This window comes from Cebidichthys violaceus, unplaced genomic scaffold (genome assembly GCF_023349555.1).
Source record: "Cebidichthys violaceus isolate CVI_PGR_0920_01 unplaced genomic scaffold, fCebVio1.0.p SCAF_9, whole genome shotgun sequence".
NCBI lineage: Eukaryota > Metazoa > Chordata > Actinopteri > Perciformes > Stichaeidae > Cebidichthys > Cebidichthys violaceus.
Window position 1 is genome coordinate 7,221,310 of NW_027176975.1, and position 22,532 is coordinate 7,243,841.

The 22,532-nt window shown below is 39.7% G+C and overlaps 2 protein-coding genes across 3 annotated transcripts; both read left to right on the forward strand.

The window, feature by feature from the left end:
* The first annotated feature begins 7,411 nt into the window (after nucleotides 1-7,411).
* LOC137867011 (eosinophil peroxidase-like) lies at nucleotides 7,412-12,684 on the forward strand. Its single transcript, XM_068703383.1, has 10 exons — nucleotides 7,412-7,549; nucleotides 7,636-7,768; nucleotides 8,046-8,175; nucleotides 8,284-8,490; nucleotides 8,586-8,958; nucleotides 9,058-9,218; nucleotides 9,308-9,566; nucleotides 11,633-11,803; nucleotides 11,935-12,172; nucleotides 12,264-12,684. Exons 1-10 carry the CDS (start codon nucleotides 7,474-7,476, stop codon nucleotides 12,466-12,468), a joined length of 1,953 nt encoding a protein of 650 aa, XP_068559484.1. The 5' UTR covers nucleotides 7,412-7,473; the 3' UTR covers nucleotides 12,469-12,684.
* A 3,201-nt stretch (nucleotides 12,685-15,885) lies between these two features.
* LOC137867443 (eosinophil peroxidase-like) lies at nucleotides 15,886-21,202 on the forward strand. Of its 2 annotated transcripts, none has more exons than XM_068704039.1 (15): nucleotides 15,886-15,951; nucleotides 16,174-16,242; nucleotides 16,540-16,627; nucleotides 16,762-16,937; nucleotides 17,030-17,162; nucleotides 17,403-17,532; nucleotides 17,630-17,836; nucleotides 17,942-18,302; nucleotides 18,402-18,562; nucleotides 18,652-18,910; nucleotides 19,001-19,171; nucleotides 19,309-19,546; nucleotides 19,667-19,866; nucleotides 19,973-20,005; nucleotides 20,125-21,202. In XM_068704039.1, the coding sequence occupies exons 2-15, from the start codon at nucleotides 16,176-16,178 to the stop codon at nucleotides 20,544-20,546; spliced, it is 2,646 nt and encodes an 881-aa protein (XP_068560140.1). In that variant the 5' UTR covers nucleotides 15,886-15,951; nucleotides 16,174-16,175; the 3' UTR covers nucleotides 20,547-21,202. The 2 variants fall into 2 exon arrangements, with proteins under 2 accessions (XP_068560140.1, XP_068560139.1); XM_068704038.1 differs by lacking the exon at nucleotides 15,886-15,951 and adding an exon at nucleotides 15,956-16,045.
* Nucleotides 21,203-22,532: the final 1,330 nt, after the last annotated feature.

Sequence of the window (22,532 nt, forward strand, 5' to 3'; positions counted from 1 at the left end):
AGTCCATATAATACTGTACTGTTGCATGCAGTATGCAATTGTGACATACTGCAATCTTTTTGTGACATACTAAATAGTATGGCAGGACACAGATAGTGTGCTGCAGGAATGAATCCTAAAACCAAGGAATATAGAACATGAATGATGGGTCATTATATCACTGAACTCCATTCTACATGTATTTGATTGTAGTAGAGCAACGTTGTTATCAATAACTAACCAAACATCATACAGTTGGTGATATTTAATAGTATTCAGCAGAGCTAACTTAAGGCAGCTACCTCGATTATTGTCAGGAAGTGGAGCCAATCGCCAAATCTCCAAGTTCTGGCTCTAAACACCTGAAAACCTGTTCTCATAGAAATAAGAAACAACAATGATATTTAAATGATCAGTTTAACTCAGCATCATTTGTTTGTCGTGGCCAAAGGGATTAATAAGAGGCCGCAAAGAAATGTTGTTTCAAATGGTGGAGAGGGTGTACCATGTTGAGTTCTTACCCCAGCTTGGGGTTGAGTCCAGTCTGTGGACCTCTGCTGCATGTCCTCCACTCTCTCTCCCCCTTACCTGACCATCTCTATCACTATTATGAAGGCAAATCAATGTCAAAATCCATAAATATTGTACTTTATACTCCACTACACCTCAGAGGTAAATATTGTACTTTTTATTCTACTACTCAGAGGTAAATAATGTACTTTTTACTCCACTACATCTCAGAGGTAAATAATGTACTTTTTATTCCACTACTCAGTAGTAAACAATGTACTTTTTATTCCACTACTCAGTAGTAAACAATGTACTTTTTATTCCACTACTCAGAGTTAAATAATGTACTTTTTACTCCACTACTCAGAGTTAAATAATGTACTTTTTACTCCACTACACCTCAGAGGTAAATAATGTACTTTATACTCCACTACAGAGGTAGATATTGTACTTTTTGCTATATATATTGTTTGTTTGTTTATTTATTTTTGCAGGGACAATGCACACCAATCAACAGTGAAACTGTAAGTGAGCCTGAGTTAGCCAGAGAGGCTAGTTTTCATCTGCTGTCCCTGGCCAGATGTTTGAAGACAGCCTAAAAATTACAAAATTTCAAATTTCAAATGGAATTATATATATATTTATATACGTATATATATACTATCATATAGGTTTCCATTATTTATAAATACACATCCTTCTCTGTGAGCCAGAGGTGAGAGCTTCCTCTGCTTGCACTGTGAAACAGCTCCTCTCATTCTGCTTCTTTTACGTTTGCCTCCAGTCTCTTCTCATCCTTCTGGTGCCATTTCTTCAAGAATCACTAGTGGTTGCATCCGTCATGTTTGAGCTGTAGGTCGATATGACTACAAGCTACAGACAATTCAATTGTGTCATTTCATGTAAGTTTTTTAATGATAATGCAAAATCAGCATTACATACAAAGAATCAACCTGCACTGGAAAAGCTGTTTAGCACTGATCCACATAATTGGCGACGTGCTGTACCAAATGAGCAAAACAAACAAAGCTGAAATTAATGAATTCCTCAAATGTTTACTTCTAATCAAATTTGTGTACATATTTTGCAATAGAACATCATATGCAAATTTTAATTATGAACCTACATAAAAATGGTTTTGGTCACGGATTATTTCCAAAGATATTGAAAAACATGAATTCATGAGGAAACACTAGCAGACTATTACATAATACATGAAGGATTTTAACAGAATCAACCTGCACTAATCAGACAATTTGCTCCATCCTGTCCCAAATGTGCAAACCAAACTAAATTTAAGTGAATGAATTCTACGAATGTTAACTTATAATCAGTTTGCATGTATCTTGCAATAAAACTTCATATGCAAATTATGATTGTGTGCATCTACATAAAAAAAATCAGCATTGTCTCTGCCAGCAAACACAGGGTTAGCAGGTTATTCTTAAATCTTAAGAAAGCAAACAGTCAGTTATCAGTTATTTGTCACTTCTTTGTAGATACAAGTATTTACTGCATGAAGGCAGATATAACTGAATGAGGAAATAACCACTACAAACTAGATTACTTTCCTTATTGTTACATCTACAGTGTAGCTGAAAGAAAAACACACCTCAGACAAAAGAGGCCAAGAAAATTACTAAGGTGTGACAAACCTGCTGACTGACAGAGTCCACAGGTGTACAAACACACACGCAAACACAATTATACAAAATTCCAGCACACACTAGTCATGGTCAGAAACTATGTAATTATATACCAGCCTACATGGATGAAATACATCAACACACAATGCCATACCCATCTCCATGTATTATCCATAAAACTAGGTTTATAATCATTAAGCCACAATAATAAAAGCTTTTTAACTTTTATACTTAAATACTAAATCACTGTGCTTCACAACAGTTTGGAGTAAAAGCCCCCATATAAAGCCTAATCTCCTCCTCTAAATGTACTTGACTGCAAGCAGGCGTTTTATCCTGGAGTGCACTGAAATTGGAAAGTCATCAGCTGTCTGACCGGCGACAGACAGTCTATCCCTCACTGTTACTGTACTTCCTTGAGATAGTTAGACATTAGATACTAAAGAAACTAAGTTATGTTACTTGTTGTTTTAAATGGGAGTTGTTCTGTCACAGGAGATATGTTTACTTTGTTCAGCCAGTATTATTACCAGCAGCTCCAAGTGGTTGAAAGATATGATGAAAGAAGTTTTGATTTAGATTTTTTTTTGAAGGGGGGTAAGCCAGGAAGTTGTTGTCTCTTGTGTATATGTCACTATTAAAAAATGCTTGGCATTCACTATTCAAACACAATGGAACTGCACTCCTCCCAGGCTGCACTATATCAATCATCTTTGTAGATTAGGGGAATTCAAATGTTGTCTGCTTAAAGGAATCTGATGGGGTTTGACCTACATGAACTGCGAGAGATTTAAATGTCTTCCATTGAACTGATATGATATTTTGTTGGAGCTAAAAGCTAAAAATAAACCAGATATGGCCGTGTCCTGAGTCTGGACAACATTTGGTTGAGGGGTCTTGGTGCAGAATGAGGTGTAAAATGATCTGAAATATTTACAAGGAATTCAAAGATTTCTAAACTGAATTCTACAACAAATAGGAAACCAATGTAATCCAGCCGGGACCAACACTATCTGTGTTTAGAGTTTTCCAGACACCTTTCTGCTGCATTCTGCAATTGATGCAGATTGGTCACTGCAGTTATAATATTTGGATACAAACACCAGACCCGCAAAGATTATTTAATGCAAAGTGTAAGGCGCTATGTTGTTCACTGGCCAAACTAAATATACATATGAGCCTGGTGGCTCAGTGATCTTGTTAATAAGGTATTCAACAGAAAATAATAGCTCATAGGCTTCAGCTGGGACAACTCATGAGGTAATTTCTACCACTTAATGAAACAAAGTTTCCACCTAGACATTGTGTACGAACCCTGTTAATTGGTACATTCTAGCTCCCTTTTAACGCCGCACCTCAAACATTGCGTGCCATAGTCTGCCATTGTTTTACTGTTTTATATTTCCACTTCCCTATCAGTGTGCCAAACACCTGTAAAGCACTAAGCACTAACCTGTATGTACTGTATATGTCACTCAAATGAAGCTCAAGTTCAGTCATTATCATTCAATAATAATGACATATAAAATAAACAGACAGTCATTTCCTTGCTCTGCAAGGGCGTGACAGGACAGATTAACTGGTTTCCTCAAAGCTAAAAAAAGATAAGTATTCAGAAGCAATAGGCTGACATGACTTTTTGTTCAGGCACGTGACCTTTCTGGTTTTGTTGCTTGACTGTATGACAAGCTTATAAAAACAATCTGTAAGCTAATGTTATTCTACTTTTTGTAAGATGTCTTGTTTTGTTACAGTGCTATAATGCTATAATATTGATTTTTAGAGTCAGTGCTAATAATATATAGTAGTCAAACTAGTTTATGTATATAATTTTGTTAAGTTACCCTCCGATTTGAATTGAAATGTGTTTTTCTTGTCAGTGGTTGTTTTTAGTGTTTTGGAAGTTGGTATAGGGATTGTAATGCTCTACTCACATGACTTTCCCAGACCAAAAAATTACAATAAGTAACACTTCCCATCTTACAGTACAGTATACAGATATTCTGAAAACGACAGAATATCACATATGTTAATATCACACTGATGTCAATTTATTCTCTCAGTTCTCTCAATCTATTCTCTCAGTTTGTGAATTACTAGATATTGTGAACTTTTTCTGGTCTCTAAAGATTATTTAAACAACACAATCTGTGTCTTGTCGAGGGTAATGACCACTGAAGCTCACGGATCTCAGAAACATCGCTAAAACACAACACAACAATAACACCTGCATTGTTTATAGATTCTGTGTTGAGAAGGTGTTGAACAATTTTCCAGTTTTTGAAAACACGTGGAAATTGACAGAAAAAGTGAAATGTCCTGGAGAAATAATTTCAACATTGTCCTCTCTGAGAATGAACTACAAGGATAACCTTTCTATCGGTGCTCCACGAAACATCTGAAAGGTTATGTTATGTTCAGGATCATATTAACCGTAGAATTCTCTCTGACCAGAGTGAGTTCTGACCATGATTATATACAGGGTTACAGGAAATAACTGTTAAACAAAAGGTGTGGGCTGGAGTTCTCAGAAAGGACAAGAGACCTTGAAACTATCAGCACGGGGTGAGTTAGGTCTGAGATCCCAACTCACAAGTCTGTAGTAGTACAATACAGGTCTGTTTTACAAAGCATAAGGTGATGATACATTAAGGTGTAACCTCTTACAGTCCTGGTCTGGGCTCTCTTCACACTACACCAAAAGGTTTTACTCACAGAGGTTTGTTCATTAATGTAAATAGTTTCTGTCTGCACAGAGGTTACTGTTACAGACAGAGCTGGCAGGAATACATAGGCAATATAAAAGAATACAGTTAATACAATTTAAAGATATTACATTTTGTTTTACACCGTCAACAATTAGTTCATGGACGAGAGTATTTTCATAGGCTGCTGTCGGTTATGCTGTGGCAACATAGTAAATGCAACCCCAAGTCACATTTCATGGTAGCAGGTGCAGGTTTGATGACTTTGCATAATATTGCTTTCTTCCCAAATTGTTTTACATTTGTGGCATCACGATCAAGTGAAGTACTATACATCTGCAGGTATTTTTGCATTATTCTATTCATAGTTTCTAAGCATGTGAGATATGATTTCATAGATAAGTAATACATTACATTACATTTACATTACATTACATTACAGTCATTTACTTTTATCCAAAGCGACTTACAATAAGTGTATTCAACATATTCAAGAGAACTACTAGTCACCAGAAGTCATAAGTGCATCTCCTTTTTTAAACAAGCATCTAAGAGCATAAACCAGAGCAAAAGTACAGTGCAGAAACAAACTAATACGAATAAAATAAGTGCAACAAACTAGTATGAATACAATAAGTGCTAAGTGGAAGGCTCAGGGTAGTACTTCTTGAAGAGGTGAGTTTTCAGCCTGCGCCGAAAGATGGGCAGCGACTCCGCTGTCTTGACGTCAGTGGGGAGTTCATTCCACCACTGTGAGGCCAGGACAGAAAACAGCCGTGACCGAGTCGATCGGCCGCCAGGACCTCTGAGCGACCAATCGCCCCGAGGCAGCAGAGTGAAGTGGTCGGGCAGGGGTGTAGGGCTTGACCATGGCCTGGAGGTTGGAAGGAGCTGTTCCTTTCACTGCCCTGTAGGCTAGCACCAGAGTCTTAAACTGGATGCGAGCTCTTACAGGGAGCCAGTGTAGAGAACGGAGAAAGGAAGTTGTGTGGGAGAACTTGGGGCGATTGAACACCAGACGAGCTCCAGAGGTCTGATGGCCAACGCCGGGGCTCAGGCAAGTAGTGAGTTGCAGTAGTCCAGGCGGGAGATGACAAGAGCCTGGACAATAGCCATAGACTGCATGTCTCTAAACTTCTACACAGAGAAACATATTAGTGTATGGCTAAGCTAGGCCGGCCAGATCATCACTGAAAAAGTCATGGAAAATGATCTTGAAAGGGTGGAACTCTGATTAGAAATATTAAAATACACATAAATAAGAAAAATCCCAAAGATGTTATATTGAAATTAACAAATAAAATGTAATTAGTTAAAAACAATAGAACATCTGGGTAAAAGAAAAAAAAACTCAATAGATAACGTCTGTTATATAGGTTTACTGTGTATAAAGAATTTTCAGCCACCTTCACATCGGTGAGCAGGCTGGTCAGACTTGGAGCTTGGAGCTAAAAGAGCTAAAACCTGCTTAAATTAGGGTTTAAATCCTGTCCTGCAGAACTCAAAAGCTAATTGCAGAGAATTAAATTGGCCTTCAGTCCTACATTAAAACATTTTTGTTTAATAACATAGTGCAAGACATGTAGTGATGTTATTTAGTTTCCTGCTAAACCGCATGGTCATCTTTTGTGGAACCTGCTCAAACGAAGATTACTTAGGTGTGGCAAAGCGGTGTCTCCAGCTTATGAAACATGGAGACCTATAAATACAGACGCCAACTCCAAACTGCAGCTGGAGAGAGTAGGACATCCAAAATATAACAGGTTGCGGTCAAGCTTCTTGTCTAACTTTTTAACTTTCTTATTGTTTTTCTTTCTTCACACTTGCAAATAGCAGATGTATTTCGCTTTCAGGCAACCATGCCCTCTTGTATATTTAGTATTATCAGTTGATTAGTGTGTATATAACAGGACCATGTTCATCTTTTTCAGAGATGAGGGGGGTTTTGTGCCTGATCACTGCAGGTCTTTACCTGTGTTTGAAAAACCACGTGAATGCTGGTGAGTATGACCTCTATCAAATTGAATTAAATTAAATACAGAGTTAATTTATTTAATTTAGATCAAATCTAAATACAGACAATCCCAGATGAACATGAGTTTCTACTATAGTGTTTAGCTGTAATTACATGAAAGAAACCTGTGTAATAGCTCCAGAAATCCATTGGGGTAAAACAATAATAAAAGAGAATTTCCAAATAAAGAAGCTATAGAGTGAAAGGTGACTGTATTGTAAGAAAACAGAGAGCAGACTAACTGAAAGCTGTTTTGTGCCTTCAGAACCACATTTGAGCAGAAGTGTCATTGAAAAAGCTGTGATTGACACCAAGACCATGGTGGACTCAGCTTATGAGTACTCCAGAAAAGTGTGAGTGAACAAACCTACTGAACTGCTACACAAGTTCTGCAGTGATAGAAAAACAAATGGCACAGTATGAAAGTGTAAAATACTTTCAACTGGAAGTTGTATGGCGTCAGAAGCAATGACATCTCAGTGTTTATAACTTTGACCTCTCCACACAATACAGGAGCGTTGAACACGTGAGGAGGGATGCAGTGAGTCCGGCAGACACCCTGTGGTTGTTGAAGCAGCCTGTTGGGCAAACCCGTAATGCTGTGCGGGCTGCTGACAATATGCATAATGCCGTTGAACTGATCCAGAGGTCTTTGCAAAAAGGCCTACTTCAAAAAGCTTTCCTCAATGCCACAGGTGTTTATCCAAAAAAGGTTCTTTGAATTTTCTATACAGGTGGCTGCAAGTCACAGCTATGTCTATTTCTTGTCTCTGTTAATTAGATCTGATCTCTAAGGAGGATCTGCAGTTCATTGCTGATGGGACAGGCTGCTCTACCCGACATCGTGCCCCTTCTTGCAAGACTACTCCCAATTTAGGCAGGTTTCGCACTGCAAGCAGCGTCTGTAACAACAGGTGTGGCAACTAGCAATTTTAAGATTGATGGGTGAAGGAAAAGAACAACTGACAAATATGTCCACAGCTAATTGACTATTTGTTTGCCTCTGTGGACAAATTGAAACTCCTCCCAGGTCTCTTGTTTTCTTCCTTTCATATCCGACATAAAGATGTTAACAATGGGAGTAGATAGTTGGAGTATAATTGCCGGCATAATTGTCAGTCTCTGGTACACGCTGTGCATGGTGCACCTATGTGTGAAACAAAGAAAAATAATGACTTTTTTCTTGTCTAGAAAAAACACCCGCTTGGGATCCTCCAACACGCCTTTCACCCGCTGGCTCCCTGCTGAGTATCAGGATCAAATCTCTCTGCCAAAAGGCTGGGACCCTGAGCACAGAATCAACGGACATCTTCTTCCCTTGGTAACATACTTCAGAATATCATCTTCACTGACCATGGAAAGAAAAACCCACTTGCAGTTGTACAAGTTCTTTTCACCAAGGTGCTCATTGTCCACATCCTGTCCTTAGGTCAGAGATGTGTCCAACAGAATTTTGCAAACAGCAAACTCTGATGTGGAGAGCGACCCACTCTACAGTCACTTGGTAACAATCTTCGGCCAGTGGACTGATCATGACCTGACCTTCACTCCTCACTCTCCTTCGATCCGCTCGTACAGTAGCGGGATTGACTGTGACAAGAGCTGTGAAAACACAGAGCCCTGCTTCCCCATTGACGTCAGTGTTTGCTGCATTACACAAGAAAAGACATGAATTCATCTAAAACACACACACACACACCAAATGTTAACTGATTATTGTGATCTAAACAGATTCCCAAGAAAGACCCTCGCTTTGGCAGGAAGTCAGAGAAGTGCATCCCCTTCTTCCGCTCAGCAGCAGCTTGTGGTTCTGGCAACTTCGGCCACACCGTCCGTCAGCAGATAAACTCTCTCACAGCGTTCCTCGATGTAGGTCAGGTGTACGGTGCAGAGGACAGCAAAGCTTGTGGTGCAGAGGACATCAATGCTCGTTTCAGTTTACGAGACCTCACCTCAGATAAGGGCCGGCTGAGAGTTAACAAACAGTACACTGACAACAGCCGTGAGCTCCTGCCCTTCTCCTCCATGGTTACCAACATGTGTGCCACCCGAAAGCGCATCACTAATGACCAATATGCAAAGGAGGTGCCGTGCTTTGTGGCTGGTGAGTGGCAGCAAAAACACTGATGTACAAATCTTAAAAATGTTAAATCCATCACAGGGGCTGATAGCACTTTTGACCTCATTTTATCTGACTTTAAAGGTGACGAGCGGTCCAATGAGCACGGTGGTCTGACCTCTTTACACACACTGTTCATGCGTGAGCACAACCGTCTGGTTGATCGTCTGGCAGACCTCAATCCTCACTGGGATGGAGAGAGACTCTATCAAGAAGGACGTAAAATCATGGGAGGATATTTGCAGGTTAGAGACAGGTTTAGCTGAATGGAATACAGAAATATTGGTATGTCTTCAGATGGTTCAATCAACTCAGTGTATTTTCTGTCTTTTAGGTTCTCACTTTCAGAGACTACTTACTTCACATTGTTGGTCCAGACTTCATTGCCCGTTATCTGTCTACCTACCCTGGTTATGATGAAGACGTGGACCCCTCGATCTCCAATGTGTTCGCCACAGCTGCCTACCGATTCGCTCACCTGATGGTTCAGCCTATAATGTTTCGTCTTAATGAGACATACGAGGAGCACCCTGATTTCCCCAGCCCATTGCTGCACAAAGCCTTCTTCACACCGTGGAGGATCGTCTTTGAAGGTAATGCCAAGGTCTTTTCACCTTAATTGAAAATATGAAATCACTGATGTTCACATTATTAAAGGAAAGGTCAACAGCCAGGAGAGAATGTATGGCTTATTCCAGTGGAGTGCAGATGATTTCCCTGAATGTAAAAAACTTGGTCGGGGTCCACTGGTGGGTCTGAGAGGTCTATCTAGTGGCCTGTGGAGGTACTGCCAAATTGTTAGATTAAAAAAAAAAAAGCTATGGTAATTAATAATTTTTTTATACATCTGAATGTGCTCAAGAATTCACATAATTAAAAACATAGTAATTAATAAAGTAAATGTTTCAAAGCATGTGTAAAGGTGACCATGAATACAACATATTTGGGTTTGTAATGGCAGGCAGTGATGGTAGAGCTGAATATTTATTTTGGTCATTAGAGCAGAAAGTGGAGCACTTAGCCTATTAAAAGCCCCGTTTATTTTGTTCTCCTTTTTGTCATGTTATCTGTTTTTCTCATGATTTGGGAAGTGATTCCCTGAGATTTGTAATCAAACAGAAGTGGGCCTTAAGATAGGAAAGTTTGAGAACTACTGCAGTAGGGTGTATATTTTCTTACTTGCTCAGAGCTCTGCTCTGCAATCTGTGCTGCCACTGATGGCTGGAGGCTTATTGCAATAATACTGACTAGGAGCATTGCCTCCTGTGTGTAACCAAGTGTGTTATATGAAACCGGCTCATTGTTATAGTTACCGTATAACCAAACAATTGCCTACTTACAATGAACTGTTGGTGCCAAGATGTATAGACTATCAAATGATAAACAATGAACACAAAGCACTCGGACACAGAGCGCTCTAATACAAGACACGTTCTAAGTCCGCCTTCAACCTTTACTTTCTCAAACCACATACGAAGTAAACCTCCTCCTGATTAAACCATATCAATTCATGAAATTGATGACATCATTGTCAGCTGTACTCTGAGTAATACTGCGGGAACGCAATGTTTCTTTAAAGACCCAAGGGGTCAGCATTTACAGAAAGATCAAAGAAAATACATGTATGATCACTGATCAGTATGTCCTCACAATGGGTCAATAGCAAGACCCAGAGAGAGCACAAGGTCCAAGGTGTGACCACCCCTGTGAGTGGCACCAGAAACATGTTGCGTGAAATTTAAAGATTCAGTAATATTAAGAAATTCAGACGCTACACAATTCGTGGCATCATTGATATGCAGATTGTTGTTTCTGACGGGTATGTTCATGGGTCGCGGGAGTTGAAGTTAAGGTGGAGACTCGGGAGAGAGTAGTAGGACACCCACCAAGCCGCCAGGAGGAGCTAGTGTTGCTTGTAGGGAACGGAGGGTTATGCATGCGTTGACAGGCGATTGCCAGGTGAGGAAATGCGATGTGGGGTAGTCAGTGCGACGGTGAGGTCAAGGTGGAGTAGACAATATTGTCAGTTAGAGTGCGTGACCCTAAGCCATTTAGGTGGACGCCGTCAGGGTGGATAAAGGCAGGACCTTTCCAGGAACGATTCAAATGATAAATAAAAGCCACGTTTCGGGCTGCGGAGGTTGACTTGGTGTAGAGCGGCTTAACCGACCCACGCCACGGTTGTGTGAGTGGGGTTTCGCTGATAAAGACCCGTTTACCATGGACCTCAAGGGAGTCGTTATAGAGGACTGGTTGGAAATGTCATTGCCTCGCACATGCACAACCAAGTCCAGGGCAAGTGGGCGTTTGGCCAAGATGCTGGAAAACTTTTCCAGGATGTCAGTTACCTTTGCGCCCCGGAAAGCAAAAAAGTTGCCGCCGCTTTTCTCCTGACGTTCCTCACGATCGAGTCTCCAATGAAACAGTTAGATGGGTTCTTACATGACAACACTGAAAAATGATCTCAAAGTGCAGATAGTAGCTTCTTCTTCTTCTTCATATTTTTGTATACATTATTATTATTACTACTGTTATTATCATTATCATTAAAGCAGTTAAAAACCACAATGAGTTGCAGAGTGCATGCATGAGGTCATGATTCTCAGTGGAATCAGCAGCAGTAGCATATACACTTAAAATGTTCCCTCGTGTTCTTCAGGTGGTGTGGACCCAATCATCAGAGGCCTGGTGGGTCATAAGGCTAAGCTGAACACACAGGATCACATGATGTCTGATGAGCTCAGGGACAGGCTGTTTAAATTCACCAGTGATTTGGCACTGGATCTGGCTTCCCTCAACATGCAGAGAGGAAGAGACCATGGACTCCCTGGTATAACTCTCAATGAGTCTTTCTATTTATTTTCGTGGATCTCTAGAATTGTATCTGCAACTTTGCAGGCATTACTGATCATACTTTATCTTAAACATGGCTACATTTTCACCCTTTGTGCCCCTTTTTAGGCTACAACAAATGGCGTAAGTTCTGTGGGCTGACGCAGCCAAAAAATAAGAAACAGCTGTCAAAAGTGCTGAAAAATAAGAAGCTGGCCCAGCAACTGCTGAAACTCTACAAAACACCTGACAACATCGATGTGTGGCTGGGAGGAGTGGCTGAGCCGTTTGTCCCTGGAGGAAGAGTGGGACCTTTGTTTGCCTGCCTGATTGCCACTCAGTTCCAGCGGATCCGCCAGGGAGACCGGTAAGCACTGAAAATGCATTATTGGCTGACATGTACTAAAGATGTGCAGATAGTCTTACCCGCACTTTTAAATATGAACTACCAATTTCAGACTTTGGTGGGAGAACAAGGGAGTTTTCACTGAGGCCCAGAGGGACTCCCTGAGGAACACCTCGCTCGCCCGTATCATCTGTGACAACACTGGTATCACAAATGTACCAGCACAGCCCTTCCAGTACTCCACAAGGTCCAGTTACACTGAATGTTGGGACATCCCTGCCTTTGACCTCAGTCCATGGAAGGAGAATATTGAGTAGAAGTCCCCCATCCAGCAGTCTGACTAAAGACAGCTACATCGCAGGGCATCTGATTTTACTTTACTGTGTGTTTAAATGTAAGGGAAATTATACATCAAATTTCTGCCGGATATAAATCTGAGTGCTAGCTATCAGTTGAAATGTAATATTTTCTTAGTTCCTTTTTATTTGATTTTCTTCTCTTTAAAATGTAGATTTTTATTCCTGACCAATGAATGTGACCTCTCTGATAATTTCAAAATACTTTACAAGGTGTCTATTTTACAAAAAGAATTATGTGAAATATAGTATTGTTTGTTTTAAGAGTTGACAATTTACATCATCTTAAGTGTAATAAATAAGTGTTATTTGAATTATGACTATAATTTTTCTAATAGTTTCAAGATCTCTGGTGCTTGTGCAACATTGGACCATGAGACAATACATCTACTGCACAGCACAGGGTTCACGCTGGCTTGGTATATACCATGTTTAAATATATAACATTTGAAGAAGATAATATACAATAATCACATGTACAAGTCAAATCACAATAAATTAATCCAGTGATCAAGTTATTTGATCATGCTGCGTGCCACAGCTTACATTCTTACAAATTGTGTCTGCGGGACCTTGAAACCATAAATTAGTGTGTGTTTTTGGTGTGTTTAGAAAGCTTGAATCATTTTTAATAAGATGACATTTTGCGACTGTGAACTCCAAATGTGTTAACAGTGTTTGCAGTTTGGTTTACATGTATGAAGTCAAATAAAAGTTAGTGGATAGTACCTTTAACCAACAAATGAATACTTAGCTCGGTGAATCGTATCAGACACCGAGCGGCACTGACCAACCGTTGATGTGGTGAGAGTTAGACTAGTGTTCCTATACGCTCTTGTCACTGTTAGATGTTGCCAAATACAACACACTGCCCCTTTTACAGTTCTTCGAAAACAACCAGCATCCAACCATGTGATCAAAATCAAGCATGTTTTTATGAAATCTTTTGTCATGGTATTTTTCTTTAATTAAAGAATCTATACGCATATTCAGGATACTTTATGTTGGCCAGACAGAAGTGCACTTAGTTTAGATTTACCAACTGCTACAAGGACTTTTTGTATTTTGATACTTTGGCAACATTGTTCTTGAAGCTTTCATGCCTGTAAAGTCCCTTTGAACTAAATTGTTACAATTTGAGTTGATAGGTGGGAGTGCTTCATTTTTCAGCATATCATTACTCTTTAATATCCCACACACCCTTCCAGCCAACAATCTATTTATTTGTTTCCTTGATAATTGCTACAAAATGTTGCCAAAACACACTTTATAACCACAGACAACATACTGAAGTGTCTGCCAAATTAACCTTGTTTTCTTTTACTTTATTACTTTATTTGTATTACTTTACTTCTGTAGATTTTGTTATTGTGATACAATTAGTTTTTTGTTTATTTATGGAAGGTTCCTGACTTTATTAAACTTACTTGTGGAGAAGAATTTAAAGGCCACCCTGTAGCCTATATCCTGCATACAACTTGGAAATTTGGGTCTCATTAAATTGCTGTGGACTACCAAACACCATAAAACAAAGGTACACAAATATCTACACGATTTAGGTCCAAAATAGTTTAGATCATATAAAATGGAACTATATAGGTCCTGCCAAAAAGGCATGGACCTGTATTAGAAAGCCCTAATAGGAGAAACAAGCTCAGACTACATAATACTCATCAATCATTTTGAAATGGTGTCTCCTTGAGGCATAGCATTGTGGCTTACCGTCAACCACACCTTGTTCAATTTCGGCCTGCTTACTCATACTTTGTTGTCATATGCGAGTTGTCATATGCCCTCAGACTGGGGTCAATTTAAATGTGCTAAAATCAAATTGAAACTTGGAAAAAATAGACTATGCACTATCCGTCCACACAGCTGGATCGGCTGTGGCTGTTTTTAAGATCATATAGGAGACAGTTGTACTTGTCATAGGAAAAGAACACATGTCACTAATAACACTAACTAACGATGGCTCTGTTTTATTCCAGCGTCCCAGTTTGACATTGACCCGCATGAGCAACACTGTGCACGCTCACTCGCACCTGTGTGTGTGTGTGTGTGTGTTTGTGTGTGTGTGTGTGTGTGTGTGTGTTTGTGTGTTTGTGCGTCATAATGGCGGGCTATCATCACATTGAAAGGCCTTCCTCCCATCAAGTGCTCCAACAACACGTTGCCTATATCCAAAGAACACATTATATACCGAAACCCAAGACACCCGCGTGGAATATGCGCATAAATGTAATACATTTAATTATATTATTACCTTGTTGTCGCAGAAAAGAACAGGTTGTTTGGTAATTGTGGAACATAAACATGGCCTGGCTAACATAAATATAAAAAGTGAATTTGTTTGGACAAATAATACAATGCTTTTATGTTTCACTCTAGATGTAGGTGATATCTATATTTCAGATTTGTTTGGAATCCAATAAGAGAAGCATAATTACGTTTTCGTTCATTAAAAAGCTGGAATCCTCTTAATTTCATCAGAATACCCATAGGCGCACGGCATTTTTAAATTAGCGAATGATCTAAGTCACCAAATGCTTTGGCGCATACATATTTTGTTTGTATGTTTTTGTCTCCCTCGCACGCAATGGACTTTCATGCCAGCGTGTCAAACATTCCGTTGATGTTTCCATTCCAGGAAGTTATTGGCATCTTGACAGACATCTGACATATTTGACTTTCCCGAAAACGATAGCGTTATTATGATGTAACCTATTATAATGGCTTACATTATTATTTATATTTTTTAGAACTATACAATATTCACGTAGGTCTTTTCAAAAATGTGAAATTTAAATTAGTTTTTAAAATACACCGAAACAAGAACAGTTGACGAAAATCACGTAACTGCGGTATTATTTAAATGTTTTTGTTGTGCAAAAGCTATATCTATAAAATGCATTTGAGAGAACAATCTATAGCGCCACAGCAGTTTAGTCCTAAATGATTACATTTTATTTTGTACAGATTTGAAGAATTTACAAAGAAAGACATAAATGCATGACAAAAATGAAACAATAAATTATAAAGCAAAATGTGTCACTATGTGAGATTATTTTCTCTTTCTCATTTACCAATAATAACGTTGTTAATTATTCCTAGCAATGTCTTCCTCTGCCGGACCTGAACTTTGTCTTTAAGAATAAACTAGATCAAACAAGATTAACGTATCGTCACACAAACTTTGGCCTTGTACCGCAACTGATCTTCAGTGAGAGGATAGTCTTCCTCGTTGCTCTATTTACCGTAAATGGCACACTTGAAGTTGCTTAACAGGAATCCTGCTGCAGATGCGGAACTAGGAGGAAAAAAAATAATCCATTGTCTGAAAAACATTCCTGACAAACATGGGCGTTACATGACGCGTCCATCCAGAGAATAAAAAAGGACTGCAGCTACAAATAATCCAACGACACGACCTTTCACTTCTCAAAGGTTGCTTTACTTTTATTTTCAACTTTCTATATTCTATTTACTTTGACTTAATAGATGCAGTAAATATTCTATGGCCAATAACTAACGATTATTAGTAAGTAAATCATGTATTAGATTGGATTCTATTTGTTTTATACTTTCAAGTATTTGGTTAGAACTTTAGTTAGTTTAAGTGATTTGACCAGTGCCTTACTGACTGGAGAATATCTGTCTTTTTTACAGAGATGAATCGCTTTCTGTGCCTACTGGCTGCAGTTCTTTACCTGAGCTTGCAATGCCAGGTGAACGCTGGTGAGTAATATCTCTATCCTCCCATTTAGAATAGCTACACATAGCATTAAATGCATTCATTATTTGTTTGATTCCAACTACATTTTAGTCTCTTATTTTTGGTATCAATTTGATCAGATCTCAGTCAAAATGTTTGAGTTTGTTTGTTCGTTGTGAGACAATACATATTTTGTAAAATGCTGTAACTGTGTGGTATGGATGAAAAATTATCATCTCAGAAATGCACTGCACAAAAACGTCAGTATTAAGTATGAACAAGAAAATAAATGAAACAAATTGTGTTTTATTCTTTTTCAGAATCCCATTTGAGCAGGAGTGCCATTGAAAGGGCTGTGATTGAAGCCAAGGCCACAGTAGACTCAGCCTATGAGTACTCCAGGAGAGTGTGAGTGTGTAGCCTGCTGAACACATTCTTCGCCTACTTTGATTGAACAAAAAGTTGTTCAACAAAGGTGTATGAAATTGCTATTGAAGACATTCTGACTGAAATCATAAATGTGACCTCTCCACACAATACAGGAGCGTTGAACGCGTGAGGAGGAATGCAGTGAGTCCGTCAGACATCCTGCGGTTGTTGAAGCAGCCTGTTGGGCAAACCCGTAATGCTGTGCGGGCTGCTGACTATATGCATAATGCCGTTGAACTGATCCAGAGGTCTTTGCAAAGACGTCTAAAACGCTCCATCAATGCCACAGGTATCTATCCTTTACAGCTTCACCGAAATTTCTTTCAAACATTTGTAAATCGGTTGCAGCTGAGATGCTTATTTCTTGTCTCTGTTAATTAGATCTGATCTCTGAGGAGGATCTGCAGTTAATTGCTAAACTGACCGGCTGCTCTCCCCAACATCGTGACCCTTCTTGCAGTACAATTGCCAATTTAGACAAATTTCGCACTGCAAGCAGCGTCTGCAACAACAAGTGAGGCAACGATTCAATGGCAACATTTTATATACCCTTTACTGCACATCTATCACTTAGTTCAGGAACATTTTTATGATGGCTCTGATTTTGGGTTTGACTTGGGACTTTTAATGCAAGTAGTCCCTTATCCCTTTCCCTGTATTCCTTTTGCTCAGTAAAATTCAACAAATGCAAAGAGAGTCATCTTCAAAACAGAGAAGATTAACAGAGTAAGGGAATTTTTTTATACTTGTGTAGGAAAAACACCCGCTGGGGATCCTCCAACACGCCTTTCACCCGCTCCCTCCCTGATGAGTATCAGGATAAAACCTCTCAGCCCAGAGGCTGGGACCCTGAGCACAGAATCAACAACCATCTTCTTCCCTTGGTAACATACTTCAGAATATCATCTTCACTGACCATGGAAAGAAAAACACTTGCAGTCCTTTTCACCAAGGTGCTCATTGTCCACATCCTGTCCTCAGGTCAGAGATGTGTCCAACAAAATTCTGCGAACAGCAAACTCTGATGTGGAGAGCGACCCACTCTACAGTCACTTGGTAACAATCTTCGGCCAGTGGACTGATCATGACCTGACCTTCACTCCTCACTCTCCTTCGATCAACTCGTTCAGTAATGGGATTGACTGTGACAAGAGCTGTGAAAACACAGAGCCCTGCTTCCCCATTGATGTCAGTGTTTGCTGCATTACACAAGAAAAGACATGAATTAATCTAAAAAACATACACACACACACACACACACCAAATGTTAACTGATTATTGTGATCTAAACAGATTCCCAAGGATGACTCTCGCTTTGGCAGTAACTCAGACAAGTGCATCCCCTTCTTCCGCTCAGCAGCAGCTTGTGGTTCTGGCAACTTCGGCCACATGTTTGGTGCAAGCACTGTCCGTCAGCAGATGAATGGTCTCACAGCGTACCTTGATGGAGGTCAGGTCTACGGTGCAGAGGACAACAAAGCTCGTTTCCTACGAGACCTCACCTCAGATAAGGGCCGGCTGAGAGTTAACGAACAGTACACTGACAACAGCCGTGAGCTCCTGCCCTTCTCCTCCATGGTTACCAACGTGTGTGCCAACCGAGTCCGCATTACTGATGACCAATATGCAAAGGAGGTGCCGTGCTTTGTGGCTGGTGAGTGGCAGCAAAAACACTGATGTACAAATCTTAAAAATGTTAAATCCATCACAGGGGCTGATAGCACTTTTGACCTCATTTTATCTGACTTTAAAGGTGACGAGCGGTCCAATGAGCACGGTGGTCTGACCTCTTTACACACACTGTTCATGCGTGAGCACAACCGTCTGGTTGATCGTCTGGCAGACCTCAATCCTCACTGGGATGGAGAGAGACTCTATCAAGAAGGACGTAAAATCATGGGAGGATATTTGCAGGTTAGAGACAGGTTTAGCTGAGTGGATTACAGAAATATTGGTATGTCTTCAGATGGTTCAATCAACTCAGTGTATTTTCTGTCTTTTAGGTTCTCACTTTCAGAGACTACTTACTTCACATTGTTGGTCCAGACTTCATTGCCCGTTATCTGTCTACCTACCCTGGTTATGATGAAGACGTGGACCCCTCGATCACCAATGTGTTTGCCACAGCTGCCTACCGATTCGCTCACCTGATGGTTCAGCCTATAATGTTTCGTCTTAATGAGACATACGAGGAGCACCCTGATTTCCCCAGCCCATTGCTGCACAAAGCCTTCTTCACATCGTGGAGGGTCGTCTTTGAAGGTAATGCCAAGGTCTTTAACTTGTTAGTCGTTCCCTAAACAGAGAATGAATACAATTGACCAAAATTAAATTATCTCTTGTGTTCCTTAGGTGGTGTGGACCCAATCATCAGGGGCCTGGTGGGTCGTCCGGCCAAGCTGAACACACAGGATCACATGATGTCTGATGAGCTCAGGGACAGGCTGTTTAAATTCACCAGTGATTTGGCACTGGATCTGGCTGCCCTCAACATGCAGAGAGGAAGAGACCATGGACTCCCTGGTAGTTATTTAGTCTTCATACCTATGTGTTCTTTATATAGAGAGTCAATTTTACTTATATATCTCGGATTTTGCAGGCATTAAAGATCACACTCCTAAAACGTTGCAGCATATTTACACCCTGTATGTCATTTTTAGGCTACAACAAATGGCGCAAGTTCTGTGGGCTGACACAACCACAAAATCTGGAAGAGTTGGCTAAAGTGCTGAAGAACACAGATTTGGCCAAGAAACTGCTGGATCTCTACAAAACACCTGACAACATCGATGTGTGGCTGGGAGGAGTGGCTGAGCCGTTTGTCAATGGAGGAAGAGTGGGACCTTTGTTTGCCTGCCTGATTGCCACTCAGTTCCAGCGGATCCGCCAGGGAGACCGGTATGTTTCATAACTGACATTGCTAAAGATGTGGAGATATTTGTGTTACCTGCACGTTTACATTATTGAGAGATTGAGAGATTCATAGACTTTAAATGTTACCAAACTGTCCAATTTCAGACTTTGGTGGGAGAATGATGGCGTATTTACTGAGGCCCAGAGGGAATCCCTGAGGAAAACTTCGCTCGCTCGCATTATCTGTGACAACACTGGTATCACTGAAGTACCGGAAAAACCCTTTCTGTACCGACCTCGTGGCTACGGTTACACCCAGTGTGAGAACATCCCTGCCTTTGATCTCAGTCCATGGAAGGAGAATGGTGAGTTGATGTCCTGAAATCCCATCTGACACAGTTGACCAAAGTCAATCATTTCCGACATTAGAATATTTTGAATATACTGATTTTCCTTTTAATTTTTTACTAGCACAAGACCCACATGGACCCCTGGAACCAACAGGTAAATCCACAACTCATCCATAAATACTTAAATTGAAAAATATTACTTGAAAATACTGTAATGGGAAGGTCCTCTTGATATAATTGTATTTTCTAATTGTATGTCTTTTTTTCATACAGGACCTCCTGGACCTCCTGGACCTCCTGGACCTCCTGGCACCTTTGAAAAAGTTGCTTTCTCTGTGCGACTTGGCAACGACATGCCCCAACCTGGTATGCCCCTCACCTTCAGTGAGATCATCTACAATGGACAGAACAGCTATGACACAGAGACAGGGATGTTTACATGTCAGCATCCAGGTGTCTATGAATTCCAGTTCGACTGCACCATCTTCCAAAAGGATGGCAGTATAGACCTGATGCGTAACGATGATCTGATCGTGCACTCATACACCACCCGGCAGAACGGTTACATCACAGCCAGTGGCCACACCTACATTAAGCTTAGCAACGGAGACCATGTCTATCTGGTGGCCAACCACGAAGGCAACGGTTTGACCAAAGACGGTTACTTCTCAGGGCATTTTCTGTTCACTGAGTAGGAGGCTGCTCTTGAAACAGCTTTTGACTAACAGCATCCCTAAAACGCTGCAAAAGGAAATCTGTTTTGACCAGTTATTTAGTCTAATATACCTCTTAGTTGCTGCCAATAGGGTGAGATAATCGCACTTTCCAGTGCAGTTTCCTGCATTGCACTAGAATTTGAGGCAACACAAGTGCTAAGAATTATTCTGGTTTGACCTTTTCTCAGGAGCAGAGCTATGCTGAGACTTTAATTAAAGACAAAATAACATCTTAAAATAGACATTTTGTTGGAGTGAACCTTTGCTGAAAGAAAAGCATTATTTTATTGTTATAAAAGATTTTATATTGGATGAAGGGATATTTTTAACACACTGATACTAGTATTGTTACATGAAGGGCATAGCTTATTCTACTCTTTTTCTTTTGTTGTAAAATGAACTACTGTAAAAAAGAATGTGAAAACTACTTGACTTAAGATATTATATTTTCCCCTACTTTTCTTTTGAATTATTCAGTTTATTGTCTTTCCCTCTTTTCTAAAAGTTGTAACATATTGTACAATTTACAAACATGTAATCCTCAAATAAGATACAAACGCAATAGCTGTCATTTGTAACCAATGTGAAAGTCACCTTTAGTTTAACAATAATAAACAAATTGTTATACAAATTAACCACTGCCTCTGAATGATTTTTTTGATGATACTCAACAACTTCAGAGGATCTCAACACCTTAGTTTGCATGCCCAGAAAACCACAGTTGATGATGTTCTTCACCAAACCAGTAGATGGCCCTGACATACAATCTTTTAAGTCATGAAAGCCTTACCAACCTGTGGTTTTGGATGAACTGAAGTCCTGCTCTGTTCATCTTGAGGACTTAATAGTTTTGGAAATTAACCATTAATTTGTAGATGTAGCTTACTGTTATCATTCAAATCTTGATAAATCATAGAGGTGAATCTGTGCTTTAAATACATGCACTTTAAACTTTGTATAAGTGAAAGCAAAGAATCAAAATAAGTTGATCGCTTGGAACTAATTAAAGAGAAGATTGTTCAGAAGGGATATTTATTTATGTTGTACCTACAATCTCTAAATGTAACAACTGACAACAACAGTTTCCCTTAAACCTCTTCACATGAATTGGAAAGACCAACTTGACCTCAGTTCAGTGGTTGGTGGTTTGGCAAGTGTGCAATGCAACACCATTCTCTAAAGAAAAGTTTATATTACAGTAATAACAAATCATGGCGATCATCAAAACCATGCTATCTTTCAGTGATGTTCAATAGCAAATGCTTGTGTACAAATTATTTACAGTGCTATCAGTTTAAAAACAGGTAAAAAGTTCAGCAAACAGATGATGAAGTGAGTTTAGGTGTGTTTCACCTGCAGTGCATCTCTACTGCTGCAAGCCAGTGTGCAATATGAGTTATTAAGTGGAGTGAATTCATGCTCAGCTCTTCATCACTTGCAGATGAAGCATCCTCTTTGAAGAACCAACTACCCTACCTGTTTTAACCCTGCCAGTTAAAAATACATGTCATTGTGCAATGCAAGCTATTGACTTGAAAAGAATTCTAAGAATTCATTTGATGTGCGCTGGCATTGGTGTGTACTAAATAATTGTTTATTGTTAAAGGAACTTGGATTTGGGCCAGTTTGAATACCTTGGTATTGTGCAAGCTGGCTCCCTGGCATTACCTTGAAAGAGAACTCAAAGTTCTTTGTTTGTAATTAAATCTATTTAAGATGCTTGGTTTTGTCTGACAAATGTACTTTCCAAAGTGTTGGTGTCTTGTCCATGTAATATTCATCCAATTCACCAAAACCAAAAGCATCAAATTTGATCAGACAGATAACAGTGATATGGAGGGTACAGAAATATTACGATATTCAGAACCAACCTGTGAACTTTCAATATGTATTTTTTTATCATAAATATACCACGCCTAGTTGCTTTGAATACTTCTAGAATAAATCACATTCGATTTTCTTTTC

What these genes read in the sequence shown, in the direction of transcription:
- LOC137867443 (XM_068704039.1), top strand. Translation starts at nt 16,176, where the DNA reads ATGAATCGCTTTCTGTGCCTACTGGCTGCAGTTCTTTACCTGAGCTTG. An exon ending in ACAACCATCTTCTTCCCTTG is followed by an intron (nt 17,533 to 17,629) that starts GTAACATACTTC and finishes TCCTGTCCTCAG; the next exon opens with GTCAGAGATGTGTCCAACAA. An exon ending in AGCCCTGCTTCCCCATTGAT is followed by an intron (nt 17,837 to 17,941) that starts GTCAGTGTTTGC and finishes TGATCTAAACAG; the next exon opens with ATTCCCAAGGATGACTCTCG.
- LOC137867011 (XM_068703383.1), top strand. Translation starts at nt 7,474, where the DNA reads ATGCATAATGCCGTTGAACTGATCCAGAGGTCTTTGCAAAAAGGCCTA. An exon ending in AGCTTTCCTCAATGCCACAG is followed by an intron (nt 7,550 to 7,635) that starts GTGTTTATCCAA and finishes TCTGTTAATTAG; the next exon opens with ATCTGATCTCTAAGGAGGAT. An exon ending in AAGAGACCATGGACTCCCTG is followed by an intron (nt 11,804 to 11,934) that starts GTATAACTCTCA and finishes GCCCCTTTTTAG; the next exon opens with GCTACAACAAATGGCGTAAG.